This window comes from Neopelma chrysocephalum, unplaced genomic scaffold (assembly GCF_003984885.1).
Source record: "Neopelma chrysocephalum unplaced genomic scaffold, ASM398488v2 Primary Assembly neopelma1_98, whole genome shotgun sequence".
Taxonomy (NCBI): Eukaryota; Metazoa; Chordata; class Aves; order Passeriformes; family Pipridae; genus Neopelma; species Neopelma chrysocephalum.
In genome coordinates, this window is record NW_020897761.1 from 1,756,844 (window position 1) to 1,772,280 (window position 15,437).

The 15,437-nt window shown below is 51.1% G+C and overlaps 2 protein-coding genes across 4 annotated transcripts in view; one reads left to right on the forward strand and one right to left on the reverse strand.

Moving 5' to 3' along the window:
- Positions 1-4,327: 4,327 nt before the first annotated feature.
- Positions 4,328-12,346, reverse strand: LOC113973104 (torsin-1A-interacting protein 2-like). Of its 3 annotated transcripts, none has more exons than XM_027694820.1 (6): positions 12,159-12,346; positions 11,100-11,298; positions 9,153-9,449; positions 8,685-9,005; positions 8,112-8,276; positions 4,328-7,332 (listed from the first exon to the last, which is right to left on the reverse strand). In XM_027694820.1, the coding sequence occupies exons 2-6, from the start codon at positions 11,131-11,133 to the stop codon at positions 6,569-6,571; spliced, it is 1,581 nt and encodes a 526-aa protein (XP_027550621.1). In that variant the 5' UTR covers positions 11,134-11,298; positions 12,159-12,346; the 3' UTR covers positions 4,328-6,568. The 3 variants fall into 3 exon arrangements, with proteins under 3 accessions (XP_027550621.1, XP_027550623.1, XP_027550622.1); XM_027694822.1 differs by having other exon boundaries at positions 8,178-8,276; positions 12,159-12,343; XM_027694821.1 differs by lacking the exon at positions 12,159-12,346 and adding an exon at positions 11,616-12,095.
- A 2,912-nt stretch (positions 12,347-15,258) lies between these two features.
- TOR1AIP1 (torsin 1A interacting protein 1) overlaps positions 15,259-15,437 on the forward strand; it is a 16,349-nt gene continuing 16,170 nt past the window's right edge. The window contains exon 1 of the mRNA XM_027694536.1: positions 15,259-15,331. Within this exon, the coding sequence (XP_027550337.1) occupies positions 15,259-15,331 (73 nt within the window). The remainder of the gene's footprint in view (positions 15,332-15,437) is intronic.

Genomic DNA, 15,437 nt, shown 5'->3' on the forward strand with positions numbered 1-15,437 from the left:
GGTGGTGGGTGAATTACAGAATAGTTTGGTTTGGAAGGGACCTTAAAGCTCATCTCATTCCAACCTCCTGCCATGGGCAGGGACACCTTCCACTATCCCAGGTAGCTCAGAGCCCCCCATCCAACCTGGTCTTGAACACTTCCAGGGATGGGGCAGCCACAGCTTCTCTGGGCAACCTGTGCCAGGGCCTCCCCACCCTCACAGAGAGGATTTTCTTCCTAATATCAAATCTAACACTGCCTTCTGTCAATGGAAAGCCATTCCCCCTTGTCCTTGTCCAAAGTCCCTCCCCAGGTTGCTTGCAGCCCCTTTGGGCATTGGAAGGGGCTCTAAGGTCTTTCTGGAGTCTTCTCCAGGCTGGACAACCCCAACTCTCAGCCTGTCTTCATAGCAGAGGTGCTCCACCCCTTAGAGCATCTCTGTTGCCTCCTCTGGGCTCACTGCAACAGGTTCATGTCCTTCTCCTATGTTGGGGGCCCCAGCATTGGGCATAGAACTCCAGGTGGGATCTCACCAGAGCCGAGTACAGGGGGAGAATCACGCTGCATGCAACTTGAGAGGAACGAATTTGCTTGCTGGTACTTTCTCTGCCCCTTTCTGGATCACCCCTTGCTGTGGCTGTGATCATGAGGCGGCTCCTGGCAAGGTGCTGCCAGTCTCCATTGCTGGCACAGCTCGGCCATCCCGGGAGTTGGCTGCTGTGATCCGTGGACACAGGCTGTGCACAAATGGCATCAGGTGTCCCCAGCCTGGGGCGGGCAGCTGGGGAGCAGCGGTTTCTGCCTGCCAGATGTGCTGTAATTAGTGTGGGGAGGTGATTCCAACACTCTGCACTGCTCCCTCACCAAGGGTTTCAGCCTCAAGGTGGAGGGAGGGGAGAGGAATGATGGAGTGTCAGCAGGGGGGACCGGCCGGGGACTCCTGATCAAAGCTGTTTGCTGGCAGCCAGGGGCCAGGGGAGGAGGGGGTGATCCGCTTCTGACCCAGGCAGAGAAAATGAGGGTGAGGAGCTCTGACAAAACACATGGTTGCACCATGAGCTGCCTTCTACAAAGGGAGGGAGGGGGAAAAAGCTTCAGATTCAATTCCTGGCTTTCCTGCCCTGCTGCAGCCCTGTGTAATGTTCCTCTGGAGGCAGCCCCTGCCCCGCAGATAAGCAAAGTTGTGGAGAGACACGGAGGTGGGGGAGAGGCTGTGACTAAGAAGAAAAGGGGGACTGGCTGGCTCCAGCTGGGTGAGTTTCAGTGCATCTGATCTTCTTCAGCCTCTCCCAAAACCAGTGTCAGAGAAGGAGCCCTGGCAGGCAGAAGCAGGCTATGGAGTGCAGCTCGGCACAGAGGTGATTTGGAGAGAGGGATCTGCATGGGATACTCTAAGGGAGCATGACAGGGCAAATCCAGGTGGCCTGTGATGCTCTCCCCTCCAGGCCCCTCTGTGCCCCCTCTCTCCTGACCCTTCTTGCTAGTCCTGCTTTCATCCCCTTTCATCACTCCTGAGCCTCTTGTGCTCACGAGGAGTGATACAAGCAGAGTGTGGAAGGCAACAAGAGTGTTAAATGCTGCTTCTCATTCCACATCCTGAATTTAATCAGTGCTGTTATTTCTCGAGGTGCAGTGCAGGTTTTGAATGCTCTCAGTCAATGTGGGATCAAGGGCATGGGAGATAAATGTTCCCTTGTAGTCTTGAGACACCTCCCACGGTAAGCACTGTATGGGAAGGTTTGATAGTGTTACTTAACTGATTAATTAATTTTAAACCTTGCTAACAAAGCCACCACAACTTAATTCCAGTCTCGTAATCATTTCCAATCCACCTCTCCCAGTTTGTGGTTTTTTTCCTACTGTCTTTGTTCAGACCATGAAATAAAGCTGCCACTTTCTAACTGGGCCAGTTGGTTCTGATGTGGGACACGCTACATGTGAGCTTGGCAGCCCTTTGTGGTTTTGCATTCAGCCCTACCATTACAAGGGGCTTTTCCCCAGTTGCTTCCCAGTTTCATAAGCAGGTCTGTATTACCACCAGGCAACGTTTAAAGGATTCACGAGGTTGAGCAGAGCACTCAAGAGCAGAGCCACGTGGTTTCATCCCAAGAGTCTCTCCATAGCCAGTGTTTTTCACTGTCAGTGCCGGCCACCTCCAGACACATGGGCTGCTTGCTTCGTACTCATTCCCTGCCTCCCTGGAAGTTGCCTGGGATTATTTCATCCTCTTGTTTCATTGAATTTGGTTCCATCCGCCAGCTGTTTCTCCAAAAACCTTCCAAACACAGTCAGGAAGGGAATTAAAGTGTACTGCCTCTGGAAAGGAGGGGATCCTCAGCTCTTGAGTGCCCTCATGAGGGATCTGCAGAGCCTCTCCCCAGCCTGAGCGTAACTGCACAGCCCAGCCCCAGCGGGGAGAGCCCAGTGGGATGCCTACCATGACTTTCCCCCCTCCCTGTGTGGGGAACGCACTTGCAAGCTCAATTCTTCGAGCCTTTTCATCGCAGGCTCTCGGATCCACATCCCACAGAGGCTGAGGCCAAGATCCTTTGTGCGGTTCATTGTGCGGCTGCTCCCCCTGCAGAGTCGAAGGTGGGAGATGAACACAGATTTAAGCTCCCATTATCTGCAAACCTGTCTTACAATGGAGGCTTTGTTGGCCTCCGAGTGACCCCCGAGGGAGCAGCCCTGTGGCAGCGGAGCCTGTGCACGGGGCTGCAGGAGGGCTCACGGGGGTGAAAGCTCGACAGGAGAGACGTGGCTGAGATGGGTTCATCCCTTCTCTCTGCATCCTGCCTTCTGCCAGCTTCAGCCCGTGCTGGTGCAAAGGGGTAAGAAGAGATGTGACACCATATGCCTATCAAAGGGCAGGGCTGGGGATGACAAGGTAATGTCACCTCGCAGGGTCACATGGATAATCAGCGCTGATTTTGTGGTCAAGCAGCCCAGACTGCCCTTCCAAACTGGTTTTGCCCCTCAGTTGAGCTACTGTGTTATTTTCAAGGTGGTTTTTAAGGTTGTTCAGCACTTTGTGGCAGCATATGCTTCCCTGTAGAACTGCTGCTGCAGACTGGGACTAGAAAAAAGGGAGAGAGTGGGGGAGGATGATGCATTATTTAATAGGATAATTAAAAAAAAAAAGAATTTTTGTTTTCATTTCGGGGAGTTTTTGGTACATAAGGACTTGAAAATGAATTTTGTTTTATAATTGACATAAAAGTAGGCAACTGATAAGCCCCACCCAAACCTGTGGCCTGGCTGTGCTTGGGTGATGTGTGTGTGAGCAGGGACAGGTGCTCCCAGAGACATTCCAAGCTGTGGGGTGATGGGTTGGTGCCTGGGAGGGATAATTCACCTGCGATGCTGCAGAGCTGGGCCATGTCCTGCTCCATCCTGGCCTTGTGCTGACCTGTCACAGCCATCAGAGAACTGATGGCAAGGGGGAACTTTAGTTTCTCCGGAGCTGCCGTGGGTTTATCTGCTCTGGGCTGTGACACCTCTGTGTCACCTGCTGGTGTCCCCTGGCAGGGGCTCTGCAGCTGCTGTGCCTGTGCCCCAGGGAAGCATGTGCTGGAGCACAGGGCTTGGTGGAAACCTTGCTGGGGGTCCTACTGTCCCCCCTGAAGTGACCCCAGGACCAGGCCTGGTGCTATCCAGTGGTGATACTGGATTTTCATCTGAATCTTTGGCCTAGGACCAAACCTCTGGCATCAGACAACAGGAGATGAGTGATGTTTACCTCTGGCAATCGATCACATAAACATCTATGTGAAAGCAGATGCCAATGTGATGAGTATTTAGGTTGTCAGGGCCTGGACAGGGACTGAAGAATATCCAGAATAACAGGGTAAATCCTCTTTTTTTCCTTTTTTTTTCCCCCCCCAGCCCTCTCTGTTTAGGCCAGAGCTCAGCAAAGTATTTCACCACAAAAGTAAAACTTAGTGTGTGCTGAGGTTGTGAGACATCAAGTGGAATCGATCTGTTGAAATGAGAAATATTTGCTTTCTGTATTTCTAAACCATTTCAGTTGTCGGTGGATTTCAGTTTCATTATCATCACTGAGTATTATGCGAACCCCCAGTGTGTTTCAGCCTGGGTTGAATTCAGCAACTCTTTGGGGGTTTGTTTTTAATTTTGGCTTAGTTGGAAAAGCTGTAAATATTTGTCCCAAACAACTGAGAAAAACGTTGTTTGGAGTTTTTCCAGGAGCAACAAATATTCACTTCGTTTGCACAACTACAGCCCTGACCTAAATAGAACTTTGTCCAATATGATGATCTCTTTTGCTTAATGAAAATAGCTAGAAAAAAAGAACGGAATAAGGTAAGACTCCGGTCTCATTTGGCTGGTTTCTTTCACAATCTCATCATTTATTTTTAAATAGAAGTCCTGTTTCAGAAGCAAGCAGATATTCTGTCTTTCAAAGGTCATAAAAATATTTCTGTATTGGAAGAGCTCAGGTGGGTGACACAGTGATGTGCCCAGGCAGCATGGAGCTGCCTTTGCATACCTTGGCTAGGCATTGCAAACACAGTATGTGCAAATGAGATAACGTTAAAATAGAGATTTCCATCAAAATATTGGCAGACCATGATTAATGCTCTGCTGGTTCTTACATCAACACCCACACTGAACTGTGCAGAGCAGGATACAGTGTTTTCTGTTACCAAAGTAGTGTATAGCAATAGAAAGGAGGGAGGGGAGGAAGCAACCTGTATGCTGTACAAAACCATGCCCTGGGCTGCCCTGCTGATGTTGGGCTCCAGCAGACAGCTCTCACATCTAGCCCAGTGTTTGTCACGGTTAAAACCCCCATGGTCTTGTCTTCATGTCTCCACCCAACCAAAAAGTCTGTTCTTTGGCCAGAACATGAACAAATAACCCTCCCTCTTCCTTTGTTTTATCCCTTCCTCCTGAGGGGGTCACAAATCTCCTGAGACAGGTCAAGGCACGCGGCGGGGGGAAAGAAGAGACAGGCTGTGGTTTTAGGGCGCAGGGCTGTGCCTCAGCCCAGCCTTTGGTGGGGCAGATCAGCAAGGCACTGTTGGCAGGAGACCCATCCGAGGCCAGGGTCCAGTTGCTGTAAGGAGCACTCAGAGGTGCAGCTTCTGAGAAACACTGTCGTGTCCTCCATTTGTTCTCGTTCAGATACAGAGCCTGGCTCTGCAAGGCCTCAGTCTGTGCTGCACTCTGGAAATGAGCCATGATCTGCTACAGCTGCTCCTTCTCCACAGGCACGTGGGGCTGACACTGGGGCTGCCTGCTGGGTTATTATAAATGCTGTAACCAGCACCTATCCCCCAGGTGTTCCCTGAGTTGACTGCTCTGCCCCACAGTGTCTCCAGGACTTCTACGCGGAAGAGGAGGCACAGTAAGAAACCAACCTGCTTTGTTAAGGATTTGTAGTGTTAATGGCAGAGATTTTCTCTTTACCAGCTCTCCTCCTAGTTGCTTTACTGTATTCCAGAGCTCCATCTGCCTGGCAGGGAGGCAAACGTAACCGTGGAGGGCAAGGACCTGGTGTGCTACGTTACATGGTTTGAAATACCAACGTTAACATCTACATTCATTAAGAAAAGTCACCTGGGAAGAGGCTGGCAGAGGCTCCCAGCCCTGCACACAGATCAGAGACCTGGGTGAAGAGCAATCTGTCCTGTAGGACCAAAGGTGATGCACCAGCCCAAGGAGAGAGTCACAAACTTTGTGTGGCAAAGGGATCGAGTGGACTTCTTTTAAAAAAGAGGTAGCATTAAGTTGCACTGTATTTCTTATTCTTTTACCTGTGTAATCCCTTGAGGCTTCACACAATCTGAGCAACAGCAAAATGTTTCATTGCTCTCTGGTTTTGGAGCTTGTTCTCTGGCATATGGGATCCCCTCTGTTAGTGCAGTGTTTAAGTGCTGAAAACCTGACATTTCTTGTAGTTGGTGTTTAGGGAATCTCTGAATTGCAGGATGGTTGGAACATCCTATATTCAGGATCTGGGCTTTGCTAGGTGTCAGTCAGGGTGTGCAAGTGGGACTCTGTTGGGGCTGACTGGTCAAACCCTTGACTAGCAAACTGGTTTTCTTTTTGAAGCATGCCTTCAAAATGTTGGGTTTTGGGGAATTTGACCTGTCTGTGTTCCAGCAGTTCTCTGCAAAGACAGAGGAACCTTCTGGATAAGTGTATGGTGAGACTGATGTATATGACACTGGCAAGCTGAGGGGCAAGGAGAGATGAAAGAGCTACTGAATTGCAGTATCTTTCTGTCCATTGTTGTGTACATTATTCGTGTATTTCCTGATAGAAACACTACCTGCAAAGTCCTATTTTTCCCTCCTGCCTCTCCACACATTGATGTTCTCCTGTGCAACTAGCAGTTCTAAAATACTCACTCTTCCCACTACCAGAAGGAAGTGTGTGATCTATCACCTCCAAGCATCTGCTGCCCAAACGACCTGGACCAACTTGTACCTGTCAAACTCTTCCCAGGATGATACGAGAAACAAAGTGAAGAGAAATAACACTGGTTGTGCCTCTGCCTGCACCAGAGCCAGCCAGGGCCATCTTTCCAACCCTCCCCAGGGCTCTGGCTGCCTTTGTGCCTAGGGTTTGGTGTGGGCCTGGCAGCCCCCCTTCTCAATGCTCTGCTCCGGGTGGATGGGTAGGACCAGGTGGGCGATGCGGCTCCACAGCCCACTCAGCTTGTCGGAGTCCATGTGGTCGTAGGAGCCGGGGGTCCTGGTGGTGATGAACTTGTCCCAGAGGAAGTCACGGACTCTCTCTTCCAGCTGCGGGAGGCTGATGTGGGTCTCCAGCACCTCCTCCTCCAGCAGCACCGTCAGCAGCAGGGCCACGTCCTTGAAGGCCGCGCTCTCGTGGTCGCAGTACTTGTAGAAGATGAGGGTGGCCCCCGCCGGCAGCAGCTCGAAGCGGTGAATCACCGCGGCACGGCCCCCGGCCTCGAACGCCGAGCTCAGCTCCTCGTCCACCTCCAGCTTGGCCTGGTTACTCTGGAGCCTGGATTTATCCCTGCCATCGATCTGCACCGTGCTGGCCTGCAGGGCAGCCGAGTAGGAGTCGGCCACGTGGGTGCTGAGGCATCGCAATGTCCGCTCGCCCGCGCGGGCGGCCGTCAGGATGATGATGGCCGGCTGCATGTGGTGGGATGAGTTCAGGTGCTTCTTCAGGACCTTGCTCCCACGACTCCAAAGGTAAGGGCTCTGCCCCGGAAACATCTTCTCCAGCTGTTTGAACTGGAACAGGAATGCCTCTGTGGCATTCTTGAGGGCTTGCTGGGAACTGGAGGTCGGGTTGCCGAAGCAGAATATGCAGAAGCCGAGCAATATGAGGCCCATGATGCCAAGCCCTGTTCAACAGGGGAGAGACACAGGATGGGGAACAGAAGTCAGTCACAAGTGACCTGCAGTGACATGCCGGAAAGTAGCTATGATGGCTCTTTTTCCCCTCTAAGACCTGCCCCCGTGCCCTGGGGAAGTGGATCAGATTGGCCAGGAGTGGTGAAAGGATTGTTGTGAAACCCATGCTCCTACACACCAGGCGAGGGGGCTGCAGCTCCAGGGATGGAATCAAGGCTACAGCTTTGTGCAGAATTTCCTGAGGAAATTGCAGCTGGCCACAAGCTTCCTTCTCCTTCCCCCTCCTGTGTTTTCTTTAAGGTTTGTGGCCATTCAGAACACCACACATGGAGGTGTCTGACCCAGCTAAAGTGCTGTGACCACTGCCCCCCTCTGAGCCTTGCAGGGTGAACAAAGGCCATCGTGGTTCTGCCCAGAAAACAGAGGACACCAAGGTCCAGGTAACAGCTTGTGTCCCTCTCCATGCCAAAGCAGGGTCACTTTTTAACAGGAGGCATGTGGTGCAATGAGGATCACAATTCCTGCTTAGAGCCCTGTGACACAGGGCAGGAGTGGGGGACTATCAGTGTAGGAACCCCAGACCTCCCAGAACATCCCAGGGCACCCTCAGTACTCTGAACATGATGTGCCTTCTTCTGAGGCTGGAGAGCTGGAGAGAAAAAGCTGCTGAAACTGGGCCTGCATTTAAGAGGATGTTTTTTCCCTCAAACCCTCAGAAAAGGCTTTGAAAGGTCCCAAGAGAGAAGAAGAATTAAATGTGCTTCATTACTTGTTCCTGGAGAATCAGTGCCTTCTGGTCGGTGAGTAACATGCAAGGGAAGCTTCTTTTCCTCACCTTTCAGCATGAGGGACTTCTTGGGCTTCTCCTGGTCTGTGTTTTGGGAGGTGACGTTCTGCAGGCAGGACTGAGCCTCTGGGTTTGGGGCTGTGTGCCCTGCAGTAAGAGAAAGAAATGTGACACTCACTGTTGAGGGAACAGGTGAAATGAGCTGTAGTGAGAAAAGCAAATGCTGCCGGAAGCAACCAGCTGAGGGGAGAGTTAGAAGTGAATATTGCTTTGGGTTAATGCTGCTCTGAGTCTTGGCTCTTTGTTTTTGGGGCTGGGCAAGGAGAAAGACAGTGCAGAGTGCAGTGTGGTTTCATGCCTTTCAAAGAAAGAAAAGGAGGAGTGAAAGGAGAGAGAAAGAGAGAAGCCAGTTAATTTCTTACACCTTCTTTCCTGCTTCGGTCTGGAAAACTGACAGTGGGCAGTAGGGATCTCACCATACCATGGCTCTAATGCCCATGGGAAGTGCAGGCATGTGCACGGTGGAAGAGCAGCAGTGTGCAGCCACCAGCTCACCTTTGGTCCCATGTCTTTTCCTTAATGTGCCTTGGGATCCAATCTCCCATGTTTCTTGCTCTATGTGCTCCTCTGGCTCAGGCACTAGGAGAGAGGCACTGGTGCTCCTCTGTGCCAAGAGGTCCTTGGTGACATCTTCTGTGGCAGTCACATCCAAATCTGTCACTTTACTGTCAGAGCTCAGTGACTTGCTTGCTGATAAAGCATCTTCCTCTGCTTTGTAGGAGCTTTCACACTGACTGGTTGTCTCCTGGTTCTCCTGTGTTTCCTGATGGACAGGGCTGTCTCCTTTGCTGTCCATTTTACCAGGGGCCAGCCCAGCTGTGGGGAATAAAATTTGCAGACTGACATTTAGTTTCTTTCAGCCCAAGAACCAACAACTCTTTTTCCTGCTCTGCCTCCTCTAAGCAAAGGCCGAGGTTATCAGCATTTTGGAAGTGCTGTACACAGGGGTGGGGAGAGACTCACCTTCATCCAAGTCCTTTTCTTCCTGGGATCTTTCTGAGGCACCATCTTTTGTCTTCCCGGGTTCTTCCCGCAATTTTTCATTTTCCTGGGGAGCCTTCTCCTCCAGTGTGGGGCCAGCTAAACCCAGCAGTGTTGTCTCTCCTCCACCAGCAGTTGGTTCACGCACTGAAGAGTCCTGCTCTGGTTTGCAGGAGGTCTCAGACCTGCTTGTCACTGGCTGCTCGAGTGTTTCCTGGGTGGGCTCTTGGTGTACAGGATGCTCTGCTGTGCTTCCCACTTCACCTTGGCTTGGCCCAGCTGTTGGGATCAGAGTTCACAAGCCCAGTGAGCCACCAGGAGTCAGGAATGCCCAGTGCTTTACCACCAACCTTAAAACTCCCAGCTCTTGCACTGCAGAAACATCTACCCCCACTGAGACGGGGGAGAGAGTAGTGACCAGAAGTGAGAAAACTCATGGGTTGAGATCCAAACAGCTGAATGAGTGAAGGGAAGGGTGAGGAATCAGGACAGATTGACAAACAAGCACTCACTACCTCCTACAATGATGCCAGGACAGTCTCCCAGCAGTGGCCACCTTGGAAGCCATCCCCCTTTCTCCCTTTCTTCCTGTGCCCCAGTTTTTGCTGCTGAGCGTGATGCTACACTGTACTCAACAACCCTGTGCCCACCTTGGGTCCCTGCCCAATAAACCCACCCCAGGTTATTTGCTTGGCAAGGGAAGGGGGGGGGGGAAGAGAAAGCCTTGATGCTGTGCCAGCACTTTTCAGTAATAGCCAAAACACTGCTGTGTTATCAACATTTTCTTCTGTAAACCCACAAATCCAAACCACAGCACTGTACAGGCTGCTGTGTTAAAGTTAACTCAATGCCAGCCTATGTCCTTGGTGGGGTGGGCAGGCAATTCCTTCATTAAGTGGTGGGATATGTTACATCTTCCACAGATAAGGGTTTTCACAGATAGCAGTGGATTTGAAGAATTTCTAAGGCTGATGTTGAGTGCAGTTATGCCAATGCACTTCAAGCATCTGCCTGAACGTAAATGATAATTCTGCTTGTGCTCTGTCTCTGCTCCTCTCCTGGAGCTCTCCCTAAGAGCTATGGCAACATATAATTAAAAGCAAACACTGGAGCATAATTCAATAGAGAAATTCTGAGGCTGAACACGAGCATTTGTGACATATTCTAGATCTTAAAGAACCAAACAATGCAGCTCAAATTTCAGCCACTATTTGTGAAAAATTGCTTACGAATGATCAAGCATTATAATAACAGAAGTGATTATGCTACAATTAGAATAAAGACTGATAAAAATGGCAAGGAACTTCCCTCTAATTTGAGAAGAGAGAAAAAGCTGCACTTGGCATGTGTCAGAATACGATTTTTACATTTTTGTTGCTGATTATTACAGGAACACCTCTGACTGCCTAGGACAGATCTGAGCTGGTGATGACATCACCGTATCACTGACATACTGGTATGTATATTGTCATAACAAAGCTTCTGGAGAATGTAACTACACAGCAGAAACTGAAACATGAGGAACCTGGAGATATCCTGCTATTCAAGCTGGACACAAACTACTCCTTGCCCTGCCTCCTCCAGAGGCTTCTCATCTATAGGTGGTGGAAAACTGGCTTATTATTTAGGCATCTGTAGATGGGAAGCACTGGGGTTCATGGAAGAAAGCTCTCCTAGACTGGATTTTTAGACTTCCTTGTGCTGCCATCCTGGACAGAGAGTCTAAACCTGTTGCAGATGGGAATCTAAAACTGAAAGCAACTTGTTCATCTTTCACCCTGTAAAAAAAATATAGCAACTTGCTTTTCTTGGCCTGGAAAAGACAGGATTATTTTATTTTTATTTTGCTTCAGTTTCCCATGTCACTGTTAAATACTTCTTGCAAAGGAATTTTCCTGGTAGATGGAGTAAGCATAGGGATTTCCTTACCTCCAGACAGATCCTCTCTTGGATTCTCTTCCATTTTCTTTTTCCCCTGGAGCTGTGGCTTCTGCACCTTTCACTTTCTCCTTCGGTCATACGGAGCTGTTTCTCCCCGCTGTTCGAGTGGCTGACCAAGTCCTACCCCCCTCACAGACACCATCCCGTCCGTCCTGGCCTCGGGAATTCCAACTAATCGCCCATAAACCTGATAAGCAGAAACACAGGAGCGGTGATTCACGGTGGAGGAGGAGGAGGCTCCTCCCTCCATGATTCCCAGGGTGAAAAAGGGTGGGTGTCACCCATAACCAGGAACCTTCAGCCCAGGGGCTGTCAGCTATTTTGCTTCCCATCAAGCTACAAGTAGTTCAGGGGTTAATGCAAACCGCGTTTGTCCAGGGGGGTGAGGCACCGGTTTCTCATCCCGATGGACTCCGAGATGGCAGGCCCGGAGTCTGGGGCTTGGCAGGGCACTTGGAATCTCACAGCCCGGTCCACACAGAGCAATGACCCTGTTCTACTTACCTTCCTGCCTCCAGCATGTTGTATCAGGAGACAGCGGTGCCGAAGGTGAGGCCGCTGGCACAAACACCCCGCGGCCTCAGCAGAGCCCTGCCCGGGTGTTGCGAGCCCGGAGCCGCAGCCTGGCTCTCCTGCACCCCTCCAGAGATCCTTCCCACCTGCTAAAGCGCTTTTTTGGGACAGGACGGGGGCGGGCTCGCTGGTGTAACCCGAGAAAGCTGGTGGCTTTCAGAAGCGCAACCGGGCGGCACGGAGAACTCCCGAAGAACTTTCCCCGCGGTTCGCGCGGATTTCTGTACAAAAATCCCACCCCAGGAGCCTCCTCAGCAGCTCTTCCAGCACAGGGGGGGCACCTCATCCCCCCTGCACTGCCCCTGCAGCGGAGTTTTCTCGCTTAGAGACGCGATTTGGAGGGGTGGGGGGGTACAATCGCTGCTCTGCCGCCCGGCTCTCGTCCCTCCCCTCCCTGCGCTGTTCCCGCTGGTGACGCTCGGGCAGGAGAAGGAAGTCAGGGAAACAAAGTATCCTGTGGAGTCGGACGCTTACCCGGGCAGGCTCGGAGCCGGTCAGGGCGGTGAAGAAAAGCAGAGTTGGCTTTTCCGCTTGCCTTTCCCAGAGGCCCTCTGGCTCTGGTGGTGGCAGGACACCAACACCTCCCCCCCCCCCGAATCCTCCGCTGGAAACGTGACGGTGAACTCTGCCCTTCCCCGGCTCCCGGCAGCCTGCTGGGAGCTGTAGTTTTCCTTCCCACAGCCGTTCTCCGGAGCGTTCAGGAAACAATCGTTTCTCTTTTGTGGTTTTTTTTTTTTTGCTGTATTTCTACGACTCTGTGGTTGTGCCGTTCCCTCCAGGCACACTGGGATGAGCGGCAGCTCCCTGCGTTAGGTAACAGCGTTGTGGATGGAAACAAGGAAATGAGAATGAGGAGGGAACCAGTTTGAGAGTTGATTTGTGAAAAGTACCACAAGAAAAACAATGCAAAAACGTAGGTAGCAAAGCCCAGACTCTGGAAATGTCACACTGTACCAGTGCAGGGAGGCTGGGGGCTGAAGGATGTGAAATGGAGGGTCTTTAGCATCAGCCTGGCAGGAAAAGGATGGGGAGCCTCCCCATGCCCCCTTCTAGTGTGGTGGAAAGACTGCGACTAGGGGGAAGGTCTGAGAGTGTGTTTATCTGCTCCTGGCCTCATTTCAGCAATGTTTTCCCGAAAAAAATTATGTTCTAAATTGAGGTGCTAGCGCAAGGGACAGGTAGGTTCCCACTGCTTCCCTATTTCTCCCTGCCCAGGACATATATCATGGAAAACAGCAGCATGGAGCATGCCAGGGGCAAGGCATCAGCACAAGGAGCAGTAGCACAGAGTTCCCCCTGGAACTCAGCTTGCAGCCTTTTCACCAGCAACCTCAGAGGAGCCCAGCAGCAAATGGCTGAGACAAAACACAGGGAAAGGCAACTGAAACGGTGCTGGGAAGGAGCAGCCGCTCAATGGCAGGCACTGAATGGCTGGGACTCCTCAGTCTGGAGACCAGAGAGCTGAAGGGGAGGATGTGACTAATGTGTTTGATTTGACTTTGTTTTGATTTGACTAAATCCTCCCCTTACTAGTACTTGTAGAACAGGTCGTGTTCCAAAGGACAGAAAAAAAATATGTCTTTGTGCTGTGTTTTAGAACCCTTACTGACACAGAGGCAATGTCAGAGGGCTCAAAAAAACACGTGTGTCACGTGTGCCAGGAGCGTCAGCATGTGCACAAGTATCAGTACCAATGCTGGTCCTATCAGGAAGATGATGAGGAGGTGAGGTGTCTGTGGGCAGACTTTGCACATTCCTTTATTGTGATCAACCTCTCACTGGGTGCAGCAGAGGCTGTAAAACCAGGAGAGTGGCAAAGCAGGAAGGAAAAAAATCGGCGTGGCTGGTTCACAGAGGGCCAGGTCACCTAGAGGGCCCTGCTCCTGGCTGGCATCCATCTCACATCCTGCCTTCATCTGCTTCAGTAAGGAACAGCCAAGGAATGGCAGAGAGGAGCCGCAGGTGTCAAGGGCTTCACAAAAATCAAGGTATTTTACATCCCTCTGTCCCTACAACCATCCAGTCCCTTCATCACGGGAGGCAGTCAGGGCTGAGGGACCACCCTTCCCACAGAAGCACAAGTGTCATGAAAACAGTGGCAAACGTGTGACAAAATCAAGGGATCTCTTCAGCCTCTGAGGGTTGAGAACCTGCTTCCCAAAAAGCTGTTTGGCAGGAAAATTAACTGGTTTGGCTAGGGCATGAAGTCATCACAAAACTGTTACAAAAAGGGATCTTGATAGTATGTTACATTGATTTTTTTTTTTGCCTTTAGCAAAAGGAAAACAGGAATTCATGAGATGGGAGCAGATATACAGAATTGCAACCTAATAGATCTGGTCTTTTCTAACTCAAGTTTTAGGGAGAATTTAATTTAAATTGGGATAATATTTTCTCTCAATTTGTAGAAGAATCAATGGTGAGTAGGTGAAATATAAAGGACATGCTATGGAAATATTTACACAAGGTAATACTTTGGTAACTTTCTTTGGAAAGTTGTGAATAAAGCAATACTTTAGGTGGAGTTCCCTTGGTCAGGAATCATGAGCTGATTGGTCTTTTTTCTACTTGATTTGAACTGCATGGATGGCTCAGCTGTAGTTTAAGACCTACTGATGTGGTATTTGTTACATCCTCTTTTATTTTTGCTTTAGAAAACATCGCTCAATGTGTATGTTCTGCTTTTAGGTCTGAAAAGAATGACAGCATTTACTGCTGGTACAGTAGGAAGTACGAATAACTTATCTCACAAATACTTCTGGGTAAAAATGGAACATTTATGGTGTCTTAGTAAAGCATTAAAATAGTTTTTATTTTGAAATGAATGTACAGAGAAAACAGTCACAGAAGGGAACGGTGAGTGGCACTTCCCTCACCCAGCTTCCTGCCGGAGTGCAAAGAACACACACACATCTACCAACACTTATAACCCTGCAAAACAAGTAACATCACAAATGTGAGCACACGTGTTCTGGAACATTGTAGATGAAGTTACTGCCGTTGCAGGGGTCAGCATCATCTTCCTCAATCCTGACTTTTTCAGTGTGTAGAAATCCTTCAGTACCAGTACAGGTCCCTTCCAACACAGCACATTCTGTGATTCTGTGATTTTTAAAATCCCCATTTACCAGTAACACATCTGAACAAAAGGGGAAAGAAAGCGAAATGCCTAGTGAGACACTGGATCCCATTAACCATAACGATCCCCACACTGGGCAACAGATATTTAGTGCAGCATGTTACCAGCTCCAGGGGATTTTACCTCCCTCAAAACCCCTCCTGGCACTTTTTAGTTCCCACTTGTGCTTATTTTACAGGGCTTTACGTCTCCGGAAAAGGCCTCGGCGGCCTGTTCGCTCCGGTGCGACCAGCGGCACATGGAACGGACCGCGGCGGGAGCGAGGCCGCCCGAGCTCGCCCCGGGGGGCGCCGCGGGGCCGGGGGGGGCCGCAGCCGGCCCGCATTTTTTTCACTGGGGGGCGGCAGCGCGGGCCGGGCGCTCCCGGCGCTGCTCCTGCCAGTGCCGATCCCAATCCCGGTGCAGATCCCGGCGTGTCCCGGTCGCTCCCGGGCCATGTCGGACAGGCCGCGGTACCACGTGACGCCGCGGCGGGCGCTCCGCGCGCGGGCGGAAGCGGAGGGGGCCGGTCCCGGTCCCGCCCCGCGGGAAGGGAGCCCCGCGGAGCCGCCCCCGCCGCCGCGGGAGGGCGGCAGCAGCGGCACCGGCACCGGGCGGGGCCGGGCGCGGGGACG

Coding starts and splice junctions, on each gene's coding strand:
- LOC113973104 (XM_027694820.1), bottom strand. CDS start 11,133: ATGGAAGAGAATCCAAGAGAGGATCTGTCTGGAG. Junction 9,450..11,099: donor AAGAGAGGATCTGTCTGGAG/GTAAGGAAATCC, acceptor TGATCCCAACAG/CTGGGCCAAGCCAAGGTGAA. Junction 8,277..8,684: donor GAAAAGACATGGGACCAAAG/GTGAGCTGGTGG, acceptor CTCTTACTGCAG/GGCACACAGCCCCAAACCCA.